At 45.5% G+C, this 19,223-nt stretch overlaps 7 protein-coding genes across 8 annotated transcripts, besides 1 other annotated feature; 2 read left to right on the forward strand and 5 right to left on the reverse strand.

Annotated features, from left to right (window-relative positions):
• Window positions 1-344: 344 nt before the first annotated feature.
• Window positions 345-658, reverse strand: TSTA_069040 (uncharacterized protein; the record flags this gene model as incomplete). The annotated part of the gene is made up of 2 exons (XM_002340828.1): window positions 345-368; window positions 431-658. The coding sequence occupies 2 exons, from the start codon at window positions 656-658 to the stop codon at window positions 345-347; spliced, it is 252 nt and encodes an 83-aa protein (XP_002340869.1).
• A 1,869-nt stretch (window positions 659-2,527) lies between these two features.
• TSTA_069050 (F-box protein (Pof7), putative) lies at window positions 2,528-4,251 on the reverse strand (the record flags this gene model as incomplete). Its single annotated transcript, XM_002340829.1, has 2 exons — window positions 2,528-3,809; window positions 3,859-4,251. The coding sequence occupies 2 exons, from the start codon at window positions 4,249-4,251 to the stop codon at window positions 2,571-2,573; spliced, it is 1,632 nt and encodes a 543-aa protein (XP_002340870.1). The 3' UTR covers window positions 2,528-2,570.
• Window positions 4,252-4,593: 342 nt separating this feature from the next.
• On the forward strand, window positions 4,594-6,366 carry TSTA_069060 (mitochondrial carrier protein, putative). Of its 2 annotated transcripts, XM_002340831.1 has the most exons (3): window positions 4,594-4,928; window positions 4,985-6,061; window positions 6,135-6,366. In XM_002340831.1, exons 1-3 carry the CDS (start codon window positions 4,679-4,681, stop codon window positions 6,272-6,274), a joined length of 1,467 nt encoding a protein of 488 aa, XP_002340872.1. In that variant the 5' UTR covers window positions 4,594-4,678; the 3' UTR covers window positions 6,275-6,366. The 2 variants fall into 2 exon arrangements, with proteins under 2 accessions (XP_002340872.1, XP_002340871.1); XM_002340830.1 differs by having other exon boundaries at window positions 4,985-6,366.
• Window positions 4,826-4,845: a microsatellite.
• Window positions 6,367-6,829: 463 nt separating the features above from the next.
• Window positions 6,830-8,163, reverse strand: TSTA_069070 (phosphatidylserine decarboxylase, putative). Its single transcript, XM_002340832.1, has 4 exons — window positions 8,066-8,163; window positions 7,841-8,018; window positions 7,229-7,787; window positions 6,830-7,178 (listed from the first exon to the last, which is right to left on the reverse strand). Exons 1-4 carry the CDS (start codon window positions 8,123-8,125, stop codon window positions 6,965-6,967), a joined length of 1,011 nt encoding a protein of 336 aa, XP_002340873.1. The 5' UTR covers window positions 8,126-8,163; the 3' UTR covers window positions 6,830-6,964.
• A 153-nt stretch (window positions 8,164-8,316) lies between these two features.
• On the forward strand, window positions 8,317-9,945 carry TSTA_069080 (uncharacterized protein; the record flags this gene model as incomplete). Its single annotated transcript, XM_002340833.1, has 2 exons — window positions 8,317-8,729; window positions 8,778-9,945. 2 exons carry the CDS (start codon window positions 8,317-8,319, stop codon window positions 9,943-9,945), a joined length of 1,581 nt encoding a protein of 526 aa, XP_002340874.1.
• Window positions 9,946-10,052: 107 nt separating this feature from the next.
• TSTA_069090 (monooxygenase, putative) lies at window positions 10,053-12,096 on the reverse strand (the record flags this gene model as incomplete). Its single annotated transcript, XM_002340834.1, has 6 exons — window positions 10,053-10,929; window positions 10,978-11,013; window positions 11,055-11,304; window positions 11,355-11,501; window positions 11,549-11,793; window positions 11,861-12,096. The coding sequence occupies 6 exons, from the start codon at window positions 12,094-12,096 to the stop codon at window positions 10,053-10,055; spliced, it is 1,791 nt and encodes a 596-aa protein (XP_002340875.1).
• Window positions 12,097-12,249: 153 nt separating this feature from the next.
• On the reverse strand, window positions 12,250-13,491 carry TSTA_069100 (uncharacterized protein; the record flags this gene model as incomplete). The annotated part of the gene is made up of 3 exons (XM_002340835.1): window positions 12,250-12,326; window positions 12,375-13,054; window positions 13,112-13,491. 3 exons carry the CDS (start codon window positions 13,489-13,491, stop codon window positions 12,295-12,297), a joined length of 1,092 nt encoding a protein of 363 aa, XP_002340876.1. The 3' UTR covers window positions 12,250-12,294.
• Between the last annotated feature and the right edge of the window lie 5,732 nt (window positions 13,492-19,223).

A 19,223-nucleotide genomic window follows, 5' to 3' on the forward strand; every position in this document is an offset into this window, starting at 1 on the left:
TCGATGAACAAGTTGTGAGCCTAGAGCTTTTTTTGCGGATAGGTCGATAAGCTTATCGATAAACTTTTATCATTAAGATTAGGGTTAGGGTAGGGTTAAACAGTTGAATTCCCTACTATTGAGGCTTTCATTGGACCGCTCTTTTTATCATCCGAGTAGAGAGTACTATAGTACAATGATTGGTGCATAGACTATCAATCATTCAGAAACGGGTGTTCCATCAATTCCCCGACCGTCATTCGCTCCTCCGGCAGCTATTTCAGCATTTCTGTGATAAAAGACAAAAGCGCTTCTCTTTCCCTGCTTCCAAAATGGAACAGTATCTTCTAGTTTTCGAGTAAATATCAGGTCATTTCAGAGGAATTTACCTGTAAAACAAGGAGCAAATTAGAGATAAAATAACTTGCGTGTAAGGGGAGATGTAGCGTACTTGATCATCGAAAAACGGTCCACCGAAATACTCCCTGTTGCTCTTGTGCTTTACTCTCTTATCTTTAATGGGTGGAGACCACTCAAATTCCGCCATGGAATCTGACATCACAAGGAACTTCTTGAGCTGTGAGCCGAGCAGTGCTATCATCTCCGCGATGTGTAATTTCGAATCGTAATTTCCTTTCGCGTCTTGTACTTGACTGAACAGCTCTGTCCCTTCAATCATGTTCCATACCTTGAACAGAGAGTGAGTCAATATTAGATATATGAGCTATTCTTTTGGCTGGTCTTGACTATCTTCACTCAGAATGCAGGATTGCACACACCGGTAAGCAACTTGCACAATCTCCTCGCTTGCTTAAGCTAACATGTGTCCCAGATTTGAAACTCGACAATATACTAATGACTGTCGAAAATGAAACCATTATTCCTAAATTTGTAAAACAGCAGGAAACTCAGCCCATGCAATGCAAAACCGACGCCGTCACCGGCCGAGTCACCTATCGCTCTCTCGGCAACTTCGGGCATCTTGATACAAGTAGACTAGGCAATATGTATCCTCAGATAACAGAATTTGGCGCTGCGGCTCGACTTGGTCATCGCTACTGTGCAAGTAGGGCCCTGTCCCATACAGTCTAGCTATTACCGTGCACTAGAAGTCGTTCTTGGTTGCGGATGGAGGTTTAGTGCAGATATATGGAATTGGGGAGTCATGGTAAGAGACGAGTTAGACATATGAATATGCTTTAGCCGTAAGTAAAGTAGCCTCTTGGTCTTAAACTGCTTTTGAAATATTGATAGGGACTCCCTGCATAGTTCATAGGCTAAGTATAGATGATTCCCTACGGGGCCATTCACCTCAAAGCTTTCCAGGTATGTGCGGGCGACTGAACGACCGCGACGTGAGAATTTTGCTGTTTAGTGTGTTCTTCAATTTCTCGTTCATGGTAAGCACTCTTGGAATTGGCATTGTTGACTATTTTGAGAGCGACATAACGCTCAGCCCGCCATTGATATCTATTGAAAGTTAGCGACGTAAACAGCGAGAACAAATTTAGATATGAGAGTAAAAAGCTTGCCTTGCTATGTCTCGTGCGAGCCATATGGTTGAGTCTGCTCCTCACCCCATTTTAATCAATAACTGAAACTGATTCGCAAAGACTTCACCCGGTTTCGCTGGATAGTAATGTTTGGAATTGTAGCCAGGACCAAGCTCCTCATCCACAAGTTGGTGACGCGGAATGGGAACAGCTGCGATTGGTGTTAGTAAATCGATGAATGGATCGTATAGACTCAGAGGATTGATATCGTCCAGTAATAGTGATCAATGATCAGTTGCTTGTTAGTATTGATAAGGAGATGATTCGATGCGTTGAATCTCTGTGTATTACTTGTCTTTTCACTTCTAGTTACGTACGACTCAGGGGTTGAGACTATAATTAGCCTCGGAATCACTGTCGAGGATTAGGTAAGCTAATCAAGGAAGGAAAGCCTACAACATTGATACAAGGAAAATTCGAGGGTTGAAGACACAAGATTGAGCCCACAAATCAATTTTACAGCTCTGTGTCGAGAATCTTCTATTGAGATTGTCTGAATATCGTCTATATGGGATTCTCAAGCATAAATATTGTCCAAAAATCCCATCAAGATGTAGATAGAAGGGTGTGCACAGAATTAGGTCAATATCAATATTTCCCACTATAAAGACATCTTTGAGTATTGAGCTTAACTGAGTTTGTGCTAGTACATAGCAAGTTCCAATAATTACCAGTCAACACGTGACCTTATGATCATATTCTTTACAATTGATAAGTAAAATCAGACAGGCTAGTTGCGAAGAAAAGATAAACGCTGTATTGCTTCGTGTGAATCTGTGGCATGTTATTGTTGACATGATCCATGGGTCGATTTAAGCTTATCGATAAGATCTAACTAGTGGCTGAATGCACATGTGGCAGGGATTGATAGCAAATTAGACGACATTTATAATACTTTTTCGTACTACGTATGTATGTACATACTGAAGATCAGTAATAAAGTATCGTCAATTCATAGGATTATATCCAGATCTAGGTTCTCTCCAGCTTGTTCATACTGTCTATCATCATATATGTATATACAGAAATATGTGCAATCTAAAATCCCCAACCTCGAACACGCCTAAACGCAAACGAGCGATCATTCCGTAATCCAAACTCACCCCAGTCATCAGTGAGCTTATTGTAACTCCAGAACCCCTTCCAGACAAGTTTCGTATTCTTCGAAACATTTGGCGGGGCCTTGGTAGCGCCTACAGCACGTGCTGGGTTGGAGGATCGTAGTCCCAAGTGAAGAACATAGGTGTACTTTGGATCAACACCTTCGGTTTCGATTATAAGATCTCGCGGATCAGATCCTATGCCTTGGTTGTTTTCTGTAGAGAGCGGCGAGTGGAGACGATCTCCTATTTCCGAGTTCTGGGGTTCTTCGTTGGTGGGGCGCGTGAGGTGCCAGCGACCTCGCAATGCATACTTTAGAGCTTGCATGGCGACAGTAGGGACTGGGGCTCCGCTGGTAGACGCTTCGTGTGAAGCTGCTTCTGCTCTCTTCTTGTTAGGATGGCGGATAAGTCTAGCAGCAGCAACATTCTCCTTGCTGATGTGGGGGACAACGTCAATGGGCTCAGTCGTGGTAAGAAGAGAAATAACCGACCCGTCTGGGTAAAAACGAAGATAACGGTAGTAAGTCACGATGTGAATGGGATCAGTCCAAGCCGCATTGGCGTACGAAGATGCACCTCCAGGTCGTGTATAGTTGACGGTGCTGATGTAGATACCAGTAAATCTGATTCTGGGGAATGACTGGAATACTTGACTCCAAGAAGATAGAGGTTCCGGGATTGACACGGCGGTCCCGCGTGGGAATGGTGTATAAGCGGGAGAAAAGGAGTGGTATATGTCTCCAAGTACATCACAGTTGAAAGAATAATGCATACTTCCGAAACCAAATTCGTGGCCTTGACAAAGTCTCTTCCATATCTGTTGTTCGTGCGCGAAATGATATGCGAAGCGTTTGCATACCAAAGACATGCGACCCCAGGACGCTGGATCCATAAAGGCGACATGGTCTAATACCTCTATCAGGATCTCATTTGGAATTTTCGCAATGGGACACGGGGGAGCTGGATCACCCTCAATGTACGGTTCGGCTGGCGGGATTGGTAAGTTCGCGAAGGACAAGATCAGTTCCGGAGTCGGTAGCGTCTCGACGTCCTCTGACTTTTCCTTTGTCGATTTCCGTGGTTCAGAAGTTGAGGTTATTGGGGTGGACTGAGTGGGTGCCGGTTTAGCAGAGAAATGCTTCTTGCGATATTTCTGATCAATCGCCGCGTCCAGCTTGAAGTTATCAGTATAGGACATAAAAAAAGTAGAAAGAGAGTCATACTCTGTAAGCCTTACGATAATGAGCCAGACTATCGCCTAAACTGCCCTCCGCTTCCTTTTCCACAGCCTTCTCGAAGTGTTCCAGCGCCGATCGAGGTTCCTTCTGCGGCACACGCTGAAAGGAATCCTCATCGGCCGATCGTAAAGTCAGGGCTTCGGTGCGCTGCACGAATTCTCCATAGTCTCGGCCAAAATCCTCCTCTTCGACTTCATCTTTCCGATCTGCAGCCTCGTGTTTGGTAGGTGGAAGATGATCAAGATGCGAGTTAGCAGTCGATGATAGATTCTGCGAGGTGGGTTGTCGTTGTCTCGGAGTGGCTGTAGTCTGATTTCGCCGTGTTACTTCTTCGCGCCATTGGCGTCTGAAGGCGTTGAGCTCTGGGCTTTCTTCCATTGTATGTAGTGATGAGGGGTCCCGCCACCCTCGGTTAGAGCTGATCGATATTTACAGTCGACAATCTTAAGTAAACTCCATTACTCCCTAGCGAGTAGACACGATTAACAAGCTAGTGAAGTGATAAAAATGATGATAGATCAAGATGATGATCAAGACGATAAATGCTGTGAGAAGAAGGCGGAGATTAGATCAGGCTTAATTCCGCGCCGTCGTTGGCCGATGGTTGGCTAAGCAAGCCGACGCTAGACCTGATTGAGAGAAAGTTGGAAACTTTGACGGAACGATATCGTCGGTCTCGAAAGAGTCATCGCATTTCTGTTTTCACATTCCCATTATCTCGTTGTTAACTGTATCTCCAGGAATTATCTCAAATCAGCTGAACATATTAAAGAAAATTGAAGAATTGTTCACTTAAGTTGGTTGAATGTCGACCCAAGGTCGGCATTCTCGGTTGGACAAATCTTCGCCACTTGCGGAGGGAAGTCTACATGCCGAGTTCGCAGAGCATCGAGACTGGCACGACCATGAGACACGAGCGATGGCATCTTTGAATTCTACAGGTAGCCCTCTGGCTGCTGCTGCTGCTGCTGCACAGGGTAGCGAGCCTGCACAGATATCTGTCGGTCAGAGGATGCTGTCGGCTACGGGTGGTAGCATTCTGACGTCGTTACTAGGTTAGTGTTTTGATATCTGATTATTATGCTGGCATACTGACATTGGTTCTTAATAGTAACACCTTTGGACGTCGTACGAATCCGCCTACAATCTCAAGCATCACATATCCACAACGCTTCCAAATTCACCGCACACACGACCGATGCATTCAGGGAATTACCGGCAGATCTGGGAGTAACGGCATGCTGTCGGGAAGTATTTTGGATTGGCAACAACCCGGAAATATGTCTAGTCGGAAATGGACCAGTAGCTAGGGCAATTGACTGTGCCGTGGAAGATACACAACAACGCCGAATTAACTCTACGTTTGACGGGATACGGAAAATTGCGCGAAATGAGGGAGTCTTGACATTATGGCGTGGGTTAGTGCCCACGCTTGTCATGAGTGTACCGGGAAACGTCATATATTTGGCGGGGTACGAGTGGTTGAGAGTTGATCCTCATAGTCCACTTCCCCGTTATATTCCTGACGGATATGTACCCTTGGTCGCCGGTAGTATTGCGCGAGTAGCTGCTGCGTCCGCAATAAGCCCAATTGAGATGTTCCGAACTCGTCTTCAGGCGACGCCAGGTACTGGTACTGGTCACTTCCGTGCTACACTCGAAGGTCTTCATCAAATGACTCAGGCACGAGGATATAGTTCGCTATGGCGAGGGCTTAGCTTGACCATGTGGCGCGACGTGCCATTTTCAGGCCTATATTGGTGGGGCTACGAAGCCGTGCGAGATATCATCACAGACCTTCGTGAACGAAACAAGCATAAAAATAATCTACAAGACGGATTGAGAAGTCGACGTGGTTCTCAATCCAGCCAAAGCACAGCTACTACATTTATGGATAGCTTCATAGCTGGATCGGTATCCGGCGCCGTGGCAGCATTGGTCACAACACCATTTGACGTGGGCAAGACACGGCAACAAGTTTTCCGACACGGTGCCGACGAAGTCGTGGGCAGTACAGCAGGAAGAATTGGTTCGACAACAGTCGTGCATCCGGAATTATTATCCATGCCCCGGTTCTTGCTACATATATTCAAACATGAAGGTCTAGGCGGCCTCTTTAAAGGCTGGGTTGCTCGCTGTCTGAAGGTTGCTCCTGCTTGCGCTATTATGATTTCGAGCTATGAGTTGGGTAAGAAGATGGCCCAAGGAGTTAATACCAGAAGACATAGCGATGGCGATAACTTATAAAAAAACATTCTTAGTCTCTGCATCTGAGTCCGGTATGCCCGGGTCAGCGATAATCCTCACCTCTCCTCGATTGCGCGTGTATCATTCATGGGCGGTTTTGTCTTTGCGTTTTCTGTGTACACAACTCATTGTATACCTTTTGGTTTTAGCATGATTGATAGAGATTTATGTTTTCATATACCTGACACTTTATGAAATTGTATATTGAATCTCCTTTTCTCCAACATATTGAACTTGGATTTGCTCACAATAACTGGCTGGGCACCTAAGTAACACATGTGCAGTGTCGGAAAAACTTACGCCATAGACCACTCGGCCATCTTACCTTGTTCTATGATAGGGCAGAGATTTTCCGGGCTTTTACACAGTCCTAAGTTTCACTCTGATGCTATCATTGTCAGTTGTATCGCCCTGCTGAAGCTTGGAGAGCATGTCGGTCCGTACTCTGCTCGAAATGATCTCAGACCCGCTATGGGGGCTTTCGAGGCTGCGCTAGCAGGGCTCTAGGCCGTCTAGCGGCGGATTCCCCGCAAAAACCCACAACAGAATACTACTCTCTCTATACGTAAGCATTGCTTTGCTTGTTAACTAGCTAGTTAGCTATTGGCCCTAGTTTTTATCTGAGATAAGCGCAAAAGCCCTAACTAATCTAACGAAGTCATCCTCACCTAGATCCAAATCTACCTTGATAGGTCCTATTGACTATCTAGGCATCTCATAACTAATCATCGAGTTCATGACCAATGACATGTAATGGATATTGTACAAACAACTATCAATTTCACGCAATCTCGTGCCATAACACCATATTATACACTATACAATACATGGACACATATCCAACTCAAGACTTGGACACCTTCACAGCCTTTCCAAGACTCATTCCTATCTCCACATCCATAGCAATTGCAGCCTTGCTGACATCCAACAAATCCTTGTCGAACTCAATATGTCCCTTCTGGAAGGCAACGATAATCGAGGATCCGCCGAACTGGAACAAACCTAGTTCATCGCCTTTGTTGATGTAGTTTCCCGGTTTCTGCCACTTATCATGTATCCTAGGACCGTTAGTTTATCAAAATCAAGGGGAAAAAGGTGTTAAACGTACATTACAGTTCCCACATCCGTAGCCCCAATAGCCACAAACAACACATCCCCAAACTGCTCCGACTCAATCAAGACATAATCCCTCGCATTATTGGACAATATATCCAACCCACTCCTAAGCGCCAAGGGATCAACTTGGTAATAATTCCCCGGCAAACTCCTAAACAACTTAATCTTCCCACTCACAGGACTATGATAACGATGATAATCCTGCGGCGAAAGCCTGAAACTAGCCACAGAGCCGTCATCAAATAACGGACCGAGTTGTTTATCCATGACCAGATTTGTGATTGTGAAATCGTTACCTTTGATCCAGATCTTTTTGCTTTCGGCGACGGTTTCGTAGACTACGACGCGGGAATCGGCGACTACGACGGCCTTTGCGGGATCGTTTTTGGCGTGGATGGGCCGTGAGCCTGGTTTGTGGGCGCGGACGAAGAAGTCTTCGAATGTGTTGTAGGCGTTGATTTCGGAGGGTTCAAAGTCGTTCATGTTGATGTGGTAGAAGTTTACGAAGGATTTGATTTGGTTTTTGGAGGCGGGTGTTCCTTCTCTTATGCCTGTTGATACGTCAGTAATCTCAGTCAAATGCAGATACGTTTTCAGAACGAACCGCTTTCATAATTCTTTTTATGGAGGTGAAGACGCATAAAGTGGGTTGTATCGATCCATTCTGTCAACGGGTTGAAAAGAAGGAATAGCTTGAGCTTCTTCAACAAGGGTTGTTGCTCGCGAATTTCACGGCCAGTCTTCCGATTAATCGTCCTCCAGCCAACTTCTCGATTTTGGACCTGTTGACAGTTAGTATTAATCCCGTCTTTTTCTCGTCGGTACGTACGATCTTGACCAGCGATAGCAGATAGTCTGCAAAGGCGTGGAGGAACCCTAGTATGCCCATATTGCTGTAGATTATTGAATTAGTTGCATTAAACAGTGATGATATTGATAGAATGAAGACCAAGGATTGTTATTGTTGAGATATTCGGAGTGGGAGTTAGGGCTAGGTTGCGTCATTATGACAACCGCCACCTCAACACACAACAACACAACTATCGCAACAACTTCACTTCCATAGACAATCAAGAAACTATGGCGGAACAAACAGAAAACCAATTCAACAACACCTCCGGCATCAGCGACCCTGTATGGGTTCATGAAGTCCCCTACTCATCATACCCTCACGCAGCCTTCGGCCCCCTAAAGCAAAGCATCACAAACACAGACGTATGCATTATCGGTGCCGGTATAGCCGGGATTTCCCTGGCGTACGAGCTCATTGCTCGAGGCAGGAAACAAGTCACTATGATTGAGGCGCGGCACGTCCTCTCTGGAGAGACGGGGCGTACCAGTGGCCATTTGTCGAATGCCCTTGATGATGGTTACATCAACATTGAGAAAAAACATGGCCGTGAAGGCGCAAATATTGCTGCAGAAAGTCATACCTGGGCGGTGCACAGGGTTGGAGAGATTTCCAAGGAATTAGGAATTGATTGTGAATTTCGGTATTTAAATGGCTACGAAATATCGCAGTTTCCTCGAGGGGATAACAGACATCTCAAGGAGGTAGCAAATATCGAGAAAGAGGCAGAATTGGCACAGGAGTTGCTTGGAAAAGATCAAGTCTCGTTTCAGGAAGGGTTGGAGGTACGCGGTTGGGACGTGAGTGGCCCCGATCAACGAGATGGTGCGATCTTCCGGAATCAGGCAACCTTCCATCCAACCAAGTACCTTCTTGGTGTATTGAACTGGTTGAAAGACCAGCACAAATTCCAATGTTTTGAACATACGAGAATGATGTCCATTGAAGAAGACTCAAAGCATGGCGTTGTCAAAGTGAAGACTATGGACGGCCATACCATCACCGCGACGGATGTCGTCGAAGCAACAGCCGTACCGCTGCAGAAACTGAGTGTGATTGCTGAAATGTCATTTAATAGAACATATTGCATCGCAATTCGAGTCCCCAAAGGCGCGATTGAGGATTGTCTCATTTACGACGAAGCAGAAGCATACAAATACATTCGTTTCACGGCATGCGACGACAAAGATGATTATCTTGTTATTGGTGGATGTGACCACAAAGTTGGCCAAGAACACGACAGTCAAGCTCGATACAAAGAACTCGAGGAATGGGTACGAGCTCGGTTCCCGTTTGTGGGTTCCGTGGATTATAAATGGAGTGGCCAGATATTTGAGCCGGTCGACTATATGGCTTTCATTGGGAAGAATCAGGGGCGGAAGCATACGTATATCATTACTGGTGATAGTGGTAATGGTTTAACGCACGGCGTCTTGGCTGGCAGGTTGATTGCAGATGAGATATCGGGGATCAACAATTCCTGGGCATCTCTGTACAGTCCCAGTCGCGTTGTTAGTATTGCAAAGTCATTACCTACAATGGTCGAACACGATGTCCAGATCAACACTCAGTACAAACGGTACCTACAGTCAGACATCACGGATATTGAGGATCTGGCCCCAAATACCGGCGGTGTGATGCACACCGGTCACATAGGCCAGCAGCCAGTTGCCGTGTATAAAGACGAGAAAGGGAAAGCTCATCAGCTGAGTGCAGTCTGTCCGCATATGAAGGGAGTGGTGTGTTGGAACGCTACAGAGAAGAGCTGGGATTGTCCTGTGCATGGTAGTCGGTTTGGATGGGATGGAGTTTGTATCGAGGGACCTGCAAAAAAGGGGTTGACTCCTATAAGTACGTAGGCGTAGTGTGTGGTCTGTTGACTAGAACGAGTTGATTCTACTGTTGCATGGGAAACGATCTTATATTAGCTGTGCTAGCCAAGAGAACTATATGTACTACTTGAATATCACCGATCAAAGATCATAGCAATCATCCTCTCCAATCCATGCAAATTATCCAACGCCCCCAGCCAAGAAACATGCTGATCCGGACGACACAAGATGACAAATTCACTAATCCCTTTTCCACGCTCCTCGCCATCAGTACTAATCGCCCCATTACTCGGATATGTAGAATCTTCATAATCAGTAAATATCCTCCCATAATCCCAGCCGAACGTATCGTCAAAGGGACGAAATATTTCCGGAATATCGAAAACGTCAATCGGATCTCTGGGAGTATTATGTATCAAGAGACACTCAATCGATAAGCCCAACCTGTTCAGAAATTTGGTGACCAAAGACGAGTTCGAAAACTCGTCCAGCTTCATCAATTGCTCCTCCTGTCGTACGTCACCGGCAAAGACTAGTAACCTCCATATCCCTGTGCTGCGCAAGAGACTTAATAGATATTTCGTTGACCCATCAGCCTGATTCTTGACCATCTTCTTAAAACAAGCCAGACGCATGCCCACTTTAACCTTCTCCATTCCAGCACGATTGAGACACAAATCCGCATCAGATTCCCCAACCAGTATACTAGGTTGATACACCACTCCCGTCCCACTCATAAACCCGGCGAATTGCTCGCGCACTTTATCCACCCCTTCACTCTTTGGATCAGCCTGTTCATACGCTTGTAGCACCCTTTTATCTACTTGCATTAGTGTCCTGGCTACAGGTCGTCGTTCACTTTCATACGTGTCGAGGATGGCAGGATTAGCTGCGCCGATGATTATAGACCCGAGTTTCCAGAGGAGATTGTATGTGTCTTGCATGGAAATGTTCATTCCTTGGCCGGCCATTGGGGAGTGGGTATGTGCTGCGTCGCCAGCGAGGAATATTCTCGTGCATTGTTAGTAGATTCATGTATCCGGGGGCAGAGAGACTTACCGGTCATGTATTCGATGATGCTTTACAAGACGCTGACTTATCTGTCAATCAACGTCAACCATAACCCAGTCGCGTACCCAGGTAGACCTACATTGTAAATAGACCACCAGTCACAATGCCGATATCTAAAATAATACGGCTTCATCGCCCTTTCCGCAATCCTCACAAGAGCTTTGGGAGATTCATGCGATTTCTGTCTCGCTATTTGCTCTAGCTCGTCATCTCCTTTGAGTTGAATGTACAAACGCAAAAGCCGATTTTCACGTGGCGCCGTCATTATACTTCCGTTCTTTTGGGATTTTATGGCGCAGGATTGACGGATGTCGGCTGTACAAGTCAGCTCAACTTAGGCAATAGGGGGAATTCGGTTTGCGTACGGAAGTTTGTTATGGGTGCAATGTCAATTACGCTCCAGGTTGATTCGTCCGAGCGCGTTTCCATGGGGATATGGAGTTGTTCTCTTGTCCAACTGTGGGAGCCATCGCATGCAACTATGTAGCGCGCACGAATGGTTTCGGTTTGATCTGGTAACAGTTAGTTCACTGTCTCTAGAATGCAAAGTCAGACATACTGCTGCTATCATGCAAATCCTTCACGCTGACCGTTACCGGATACTCAGCTTCATTTGCTGTTGACACATCAAGCATTTCAGCCTTCTTGTTCCATTCTATCTTCACCCTTCCAATGTCACTGATATATCGAACGAGAACATCCTCAATCAGACCCTGGTTCAACAAAATCTGTTCAAATCTCGAGAGATTTTCCAGCTGCACCGAAGTCTTTTTTACTCTCTGAATTTCTCCAGATTCATTTGCACTTTGCATTTCCGGGAAGAACCAATCATCAGCCTTGAGCCGCAATGCATATTTTAGGGTATACATACCAAGCCCAATAACACATCTCAGTCTCTATCACAGCTTGTCGTAGAATCTGATCGACAAGACCAAAACTATCGAGTATTTCCGATGTGCGACTGTGTATTCCGTCTGCATGGCCAGTACGAGTTCGGCCGGGTTTCTGGTCGATGATGCGGGTGGATATGTTGAATTGCGAGGCCCAGCAGGCTGCCATGAGGCCTGCTGGACCTGCGCCGATAATGAGGAGGTCTGTGTTTGGCATGATAGTATCTTACTCAAGAATATTGTATAGAGGTGTTGTCATGATATTTACATGATCTGCAAGATGGATCTAAGATTGAGTTGCTGCTTTCGGCGATCAACGTCATCATGAGTCCGCCCCATATTCATATCTTCAACTTTTGTTTTCTATTTTCTCTTCTATTGACAATTAACTACATAATTACTGCTACAATCTCGCTCATTGCTTCTGCTCGCCCAAGAACAACAAACCTGCAACTCATTAGTCAAAACTTCCTATATAGAAAAAAGAAAACTCACTGTAACCCTGCCCCGACGACCACGATTCCACAATCTCCAAGCCAGCACTCTCAGCTAACCAAGCCTGATCATCAGAATCATATTTATGACTCTGAATCGCCAACAGACTCTTTCCAGCGGGGACTTGCATTCCATCACCAAGACTGACATCAGCGTCCAGGTAATAGTATTGACTATGTCGACCATTCTCCTCTTCCCATACACCCTTGACATGCCAATGCTCCAAATCAAAGGCTTCATAAGCCAGAATTTGATTTGCTCTATGCAACCCATTCTTAACGAACCGCTGATTCGCGCCTTCCGGGTCATTGTATGCATTATACACTCGTTGAGCATCTTTACATCCATCAAGACCAACAAAGAACGACGGATTTCTTCCTGATGATGAGAAGAAACTTCTCAAAAATCCACCGATTTCATGTCGTTGGAAACTTCCCAGCGTAGATCCGAGAGACAACAACGTCTTGGGCCGGGATTGTAGTTCAGGTTTATTGAGCCACTCGCGGCCGTCGTCGTAAGTCCCCAAAAGACCGAAACAGCGGACATGTCTAAAATAGCCTGGTGGGACGAGGGAGATAGTGCGTTGTAGTTCTGGTAATGACACGTCGAGAGCGAAGTAATCCACCTCTCGGCCGAGGTTGTCTAGGGCTTCGAGGAGGACTTTGATTTTGCGGAGGTTTCTTTATCAATTAGCACCGGTGAACCCTCCCGTTATGAAGGAGAGGGGGAGGACACACCCACTACCAAGCTCAACAAGCATACTCCCCGACTCAATCCGTTCCGCAATCTTGTACTTGTGCTTCTCCAACAATCCAATCTCTTCATTGGTCAGATAGTACGAAGGACTATACGTGACGTCCTCAAAGTATCGTAGTCCCTGTTCATTCCAGAGGAGTAGACTTGGCATTCCAACATAAAATTCACTGTCTTGACCGCTCGTGATCTTGTTGAGACTCTCCTGGATCGATTCGCGGAGGGTGTTATCTGTCATTTCGGGATGGGGCCGGATATCGATTATGTTGTTGGCGGTGGTTGAAGACCGGGGGAATAGAGGCTTTGAGTCACGCAGTCTGCGTTGAGATTGCGTGAGCTGGAGAGGGATGATGTTTTCGAACATTTTGAAGCTATTGTCTATTAACAAGGAAGAAGACGGATATGTCCTGAAATGTCTGATGAGATATCAACACAAATCATAAATCAACGAAAATATCTTCACTTTTAATACTCTTCAAGCCAATATCTCAACCATTTTAGAATTGTATACATCTTCATTATGCAACTCAACAACTCCCACGTTTTCAGCCAAGTCGTCCCGGTACGTATTGTTTGGATAGTTGTGACGTACATCCGTCCCAAACATCGGAATTTGGCTGAGAGCAAGAAATTGATACAATTGATGTACCAGGGGAGTCGTCACTGGGGGATGCACTGATAATCCGTGCACAATTGCGCTCTAGACTCAGTGGCTTGGTTGAACATGATCTATTTCTGGATCATGGTTAGGTTTCATACAACCCTAGCCTTGATTCGGAACAACATAACCCTAGCCCTGGATGTAACACATCGCAGTAATCAAGTCACGCGCAGTCTTTCTGGCCCTATGGACATTTCACGATTGAGGTCTGAACGTCTTATTAGGATTACGTGTACCAGGTCGGTAGTTTCGCGTGTTCACTGAAAGGGATGGTTGTTCGTGGTCGGCCAGGAGGGACAACATCACTTCGGCTTCAGGTTATAGGAATCACCGAGAATGATACACAGATTTAAGCATGCGCGTGATCAGCCCCAAAGGTCATGTGTGGAACTTTAGGTATAATGGTGTATTCATTAGTCAATTGTAGGTTGGGAGCCATTTGGTGAATATAATAGGTATACACCGCGTTCCTCTTGGAATGGCATAACGGTTCAGCATTCATTGCACATTGTTGAGTCTTAGAAATCTCGTCGCCATATAGACATGGGTGCAATCGATTCCTTTATCGTAAAAACCATCATATTTCCGGAATCTCATCCGCAAGCTCAAGATACATAGCACCCTCAGAGCTTTCCCTGCCACAAAACACAATAGTGCGACCTACAACAAAGGTGACAGAGTCATGATAGTTGGGGTGAATGCACAAAGCATCCTATCCATTAACTTGAATCCAGGATTATGAAGCAAAAACTTTTATTGAGCGCCGGTCATTAGGAGTTGTCGCAGAAGCAATGCGAACTCGGCCGCGGCTGGTAACGAGACATGTACTGCAAGGGGAATACACCCATTTATAAGGTCTAACATCCATAGGGATTTCGAACTGCTTCACATATGTCTCAATTTCGTAGAGTTGGAATGCTTCCTTTGTATTGAAGGCCAAGGCTTGGTCATCCGGGGAGAATGACAATGCAGTGGGATCATAGATATATCCATGGTATGGTATGACATGCTCATGTTTCAAGTTTTGTGTTGTCACGTCCCATATCTCTACATTGTTATGCAGTCTAAATGCTAATGCAGTCTACAGGCATCTGGAGAGAATGCAGATTGATGTATCGTATATTCAGGGTTTGGGTGGTTCCAGCTCATCTGGCACGATCCCGTTGATGTATCCCAAAAACCAACATGTATGCGGTCCGAAGTCAGCACGAGGCTACTATCAGGTGAGAAGTTTGTAATTTCTGTTCGTTCAAGATCCGAGTTTGATTTCTTCAAAACAAAATACCTTTCCCATGTCCCGACGTCTCCATATTTCCGGTTGCCTCGTCTCATTCCAAGTAACGGCAAACAGATTTCCACCAGGCGAAAATCCAGTAATTTCACCTTCGAGTGTTTAAAGCCTTTAGTATGTCGTTCTACCACCTTCTCTATATCCAACAGTCGGATGGTTCCGCGTATCAGTAATTCGTCGTTTGCAGGGAAAGGAAGATAATTTAGCTGTTTCGAAAGATCCTTGAGTCAATCAATCTATCATCGCGGGGGTTGTCGGAATTAGACGCGATATAGAGACTGTTGGGTGAGAAGTATATCTCGTTCTCTCGTTCGCCATCACATTGAAACTCGCGATATAGCGTGAGCGTTGTCGAATTCCGTATTGAAACAACTCCAACAGCAGCAAAGGCCAATAGCTGACTATTGAAAGAAAACGTAGTAGACCTAATACACGACTTTCCAACTTTCAGGGAGCGTTGGTCAGCTGTCGTCACTGTATCCCACATATTCAAGGTGTAATCAATCTCATACGCCCTAGGACGACTAGAGACAGTAGCTATCTGTCTGTCGTCCGGGAAAAATGTAATGATCTCGAAGAACTCGCAAGCTTTTCGTGGGAACGTGTATCTCTCGATACCAGTTCCCGCATCCCATATCCGTACAGTAGAGTCATCAGCTACAGGAGCTACTAGTCTTCCGTCAGGTGATGCTGCCAGACTCTTTAACAATTTTGAATGAGCCAGAGTTTGTGAAAATGGACTCCACTTTCTGGGCATGGCAGACAACTTTGATATCCAGGTCGGAATTTTGTGAGAGTATAGTGTCCTAATTATGCTCTTTCTTGGACTGAAAATAAGTGCGGATTGAATAGACTTGCAGCGGTGTATCCTCTATCCTTGAACCGTGGCTTAAGAGGAACCGTTTAGCATTATATACTATGGCACCTAGAATGCGTTTAGCATCGATTGTCCTGCGTAGGTCCGTCAGCCGACCGATTTAAATTACCCTTTCAAAGTTAGCATATTTTCTACTACGAAACGATGGAATCACTCTATCTGTATCAATTTGTCTAGATCAATGATCATAGCCGCACCATCCGAAAAACGACCAAGGGGAGCAAGAGTTTCAAGCCAATACAGATATTTAGTCTGGAAGAATTTCTCGACATCAACATCTTCGAAGTCGAAATGGCTATCTATCAGATGCCGAATCCAATAGTTCGATGCGTACTGGACAAAAAAGGGGATGTTTTTATCAATATTCGATTCCAGATATTTGCTCTGTCGGTGTTCCAGGTTGTCGGATATTGCAAGGGTTACGAGGTAGATGGGTAAGCAGAATCCTTAGGTAACATCTAAAGATTTCTCTATGAGCTTCAGGTGCATCTATAGCGTATGCTTCTTGTGAACATCGTTTGGGATTGACGATGAAATTAGGGAAGGATGGATGAAGAAGTCGTATCGTCCCTACTTTCTGTTCGGGAACATCTATGATCGAGTGAAGTCAATGCAAGGTTTTGCGGATGTCAGACTCGCGCGCATCAAGTATATCAGACAACTGAGAGATTGAAAGTGCGTCGAAAACCACGACAATTGATCCAAATACCCGATAGACTAGTTGTTTCCTTCTAGCCAATTCATCCGGTCCTAGGGTTGCAGGAATTTTGAACGAGTGCACCAGAACAGTGGTGTACATTCGATCCAACTCCCCTTCCGAATTGGTAGACATATTATCCTCTGAAATGACCAAAGCAAGATGCTCACTAGCAAGCTCTCCGCTATCCTGTATGAACCGGCAGACAGTAGCTGCATGGATGAATAGTCCTTGAGATTTATGCACCAGGTAGTCGATAGTTTTGTCAGTCAGTAGCCTCTAATCGAGGTTGTACCTCCGGACAAAATGACTAAACCTCTTGCGATAAAACAGCCTCAAATATTTTTCAACCAGAGATATCTTGATATCGTGAAGGATAAAGTCGCGACGGGACAGTGAGCCAATCCTATCGAATCCCATGTTGATTGGTTTCTCAGGCCGACTAGTTATGAACACTCGAATTCTGATTTGCCTGAGAAGAGTGATATCTTGCAAGCATTGAATCAGCTGATAGATATCATCTTCGCATTCATACTCGTCTAAAGCATCAACGACAATTATGAGTGGCGACTCAGAGGTATTGATGTTACATGCTTTTGGCAGAGGTTGAACAACAAGCTTTTGCCATTGGTCGTATAAAGCTAGACTTTCAATACGTGGACTCGATTTGAATGCCTTGCTGATAAATCTTCGAAGTTCATCCGAAATCTCAGCAAGTTGAGATGCAATGGTCGGCGTAAATCTTCTTGCTGATGCCAGGTCACCTCCGCCCCTTGAGAAGAATCAGCTTGCGGCTAAACGGTTATTTTTATAGTACTCTCGGGCTATTGATAGAGAGATAGTAGACTTCCCAGTTCCTGCCATGCCCTTCAGCCAATATACTCGCTCACGTCCGTGTCCATTAGCCCAGTTGCTGATCTAATCCAGTAATCCCGTTCGAGTGCCACTTAGACAGAGAGGTAAATGTTGTTTATTGGCAGCGTTAAAGGCTGCGTCAGGAACGCCTTCAGGAAGCGTAAGGATTTCATGGCGGCGCTCTATTCGATCTTAGTAACTTGCACTGTGGGTACCCACTGCCCAGACTCACGAGGGATGTGAACTCCTCCTGTGACCACGCCTTGGAAAAGGGAGGCCGCTATTAGCAACCTCTGCATTGCCAAAATGCTGTGCAATATTTGGTTCAGGACCCGACATTTTGGCGCTGTATTTGGACTGCCTTGCCTAGTAGTTATCTGCGTTCGGAACAGCTAAGATACGAGTGTGTTTACACTCTTGATACCTGTTCGAAGGCTGAAGGATGCGATGGTATGGCACTTGAATTTCAAGTACCGGCATTGGCCTCCATGATGTAGTCATGAAGCCGAATATTTCGTCTCATAAAATGTGTTCCATCCGAAGCATGGACACCAGCGAACGTGCTGTTTGGAGAGTAAAAGACAGACGGAAAAATCTTCCTTGTTTGTTCCCTTAGGCCAAATAGAAGTTCCGTATTAAGCGATCTACCGGCTCGGATCCGGCATGCATTGACACAGTTTTGAATAGCATGTGTGTTCAGCTACAAGGTAGATTCAGAAAACTGGTAACGACTGGTGGTTGGTTAGTATGGCGCCCCTAGTTCTCGATTATGCATGATCGTTACTAGTAACTGTCCTCTCAGATGACTTAGGACTCTGATCTTTATTCTCCTCTGCAGTCCATTCAGCAAAGCACAATTGATCCGTTGTAAATCTCGCCTGCAGGCCCGAATAAGCCACATCAAAGGCAGAGGTCAACGCAGTTCCATGGGTCCATTGAGTATAACAGCCAGCGTCATCGCGGCTGGAACGCTCGCCGCGCAAAGCTGCAAGTAAACATACAGCTTGATTTCCGGCCTGACTGACGCTCCTCAGAGCATCGCACGTTCGCAGCAACTGCTCGCACAGACAGAAGATGCTCTCTTACGGCGTCGGAACAATTTCTGATGAACAGCAAAACGTCTACCGTTCTTCAATCAGCCTTGCAAACCATCAGCTTCGATAAGCCGCTCAAATCGACTCGTAATATTTGCAGAGGTTTTCAGTGTTGCTGTTGCGGATATCACTCATCATTCAAGTTACAGGAGGTTGACTGCTCGAGACAGGGTCTCGATGTATCTGAAAGAATCCAAGATAAATCGGTTCAATCAGCAGTTGGGTGATTGCCAGAGAACGCTTGTGCTAGTCCTTCGGGTTAATGAATTTGTATGCCTGATTGCAGCTTTCAAAGGGTCTATTTTCTGATTATGACCATGTAGGATCTTATCAAATCACACATCTGAAGATGCCGACCGACTCAGACACGAATTCAAAGCTCAAGAAACAGCTCTTGTAGACCTTAGCACGCATCTTCAAAATCGGTCACAGCTATCAATGCAAACCGGCGGAACAGACAAAGAGAAGAACTTGGATCCATCCTCTATACTTCAGAGGATATGCAAAGAACCCCTTGCCAGAACCCAGACGGCAAGAACGAAGCAAAAATTCGGTGACAGACGAGCGCTCTGTAGCGATGCGAGAGATACTTGGCGAGCCCAGGGAAGGGAGTTGAGCAGG

Source organism: Talaromyces stipitatus, genomic scaffold, assembly GCF_000003125.1.
Source record: "Talaromyces stipitatus ATCC 10500 scf_1105507295523 genomic scaffold, whole genome shotgun sequence".
In the NCBI taxonomy this organism is placed as follows: Eukaryota; Fungi; Ascomycota; class Eurotiomycetes; order Eurotiales; family Trichocomaceae; genus Talaromyces; species Talaromyces stipitatus.

What these genes read in the sequence shown, in the direction of transcription:
- TSTA_069070 (XM_002340832.1), bottom strand. Translation starts at nt 8,125, where the DNA reads ATGGGCATACTAGGGTTCCTCCACGCCTTTGCAGACTATCTGCTATCG. An exon ending in TGCTATCGCTGGTCAAGATC is followed by an intron (nt 8,019 to 8,065) that starts GTACGTACCGAC and finishes AACTGTCAACAG; the next exon opens with GTCCAAAATCGAGAAGTTGG. An exon ending in ACGGATGTGGGAACTGTAAT is followed by an intron (nt 7,179 to 7,228) that starts GTACGTTTAACA and finishes TAACGGTCCTAG; the next exon opens with GATACATGATAAGTGGCAGA.
- TSTA_069060 (XM_002340831.1), top strand. Translation starts at nt 4,679, where the DNA reads ATGTCGACCCAAGGTCGGCATTCTCGGTTGGACAAATCTTCGCCACTT. An exon ending in CATTCTGACGTCGTTACTAG is followed by an intron (nt 4,929 to 4,984) that starts GTTAGTGTTTTG and finishes GGTTCTTAATAG; the next exon opens with TAACACCTTTGGACGTCGTA. An exon ending in GATTTCGAGCTATGAGTTGG is followed by an intron (nt 6,062 to 6,134) that starts GTAAGAAGATGG and finishes AAACATTCTTAG; the next exon opens with TCTCTGCATCTGAGTCCGGT.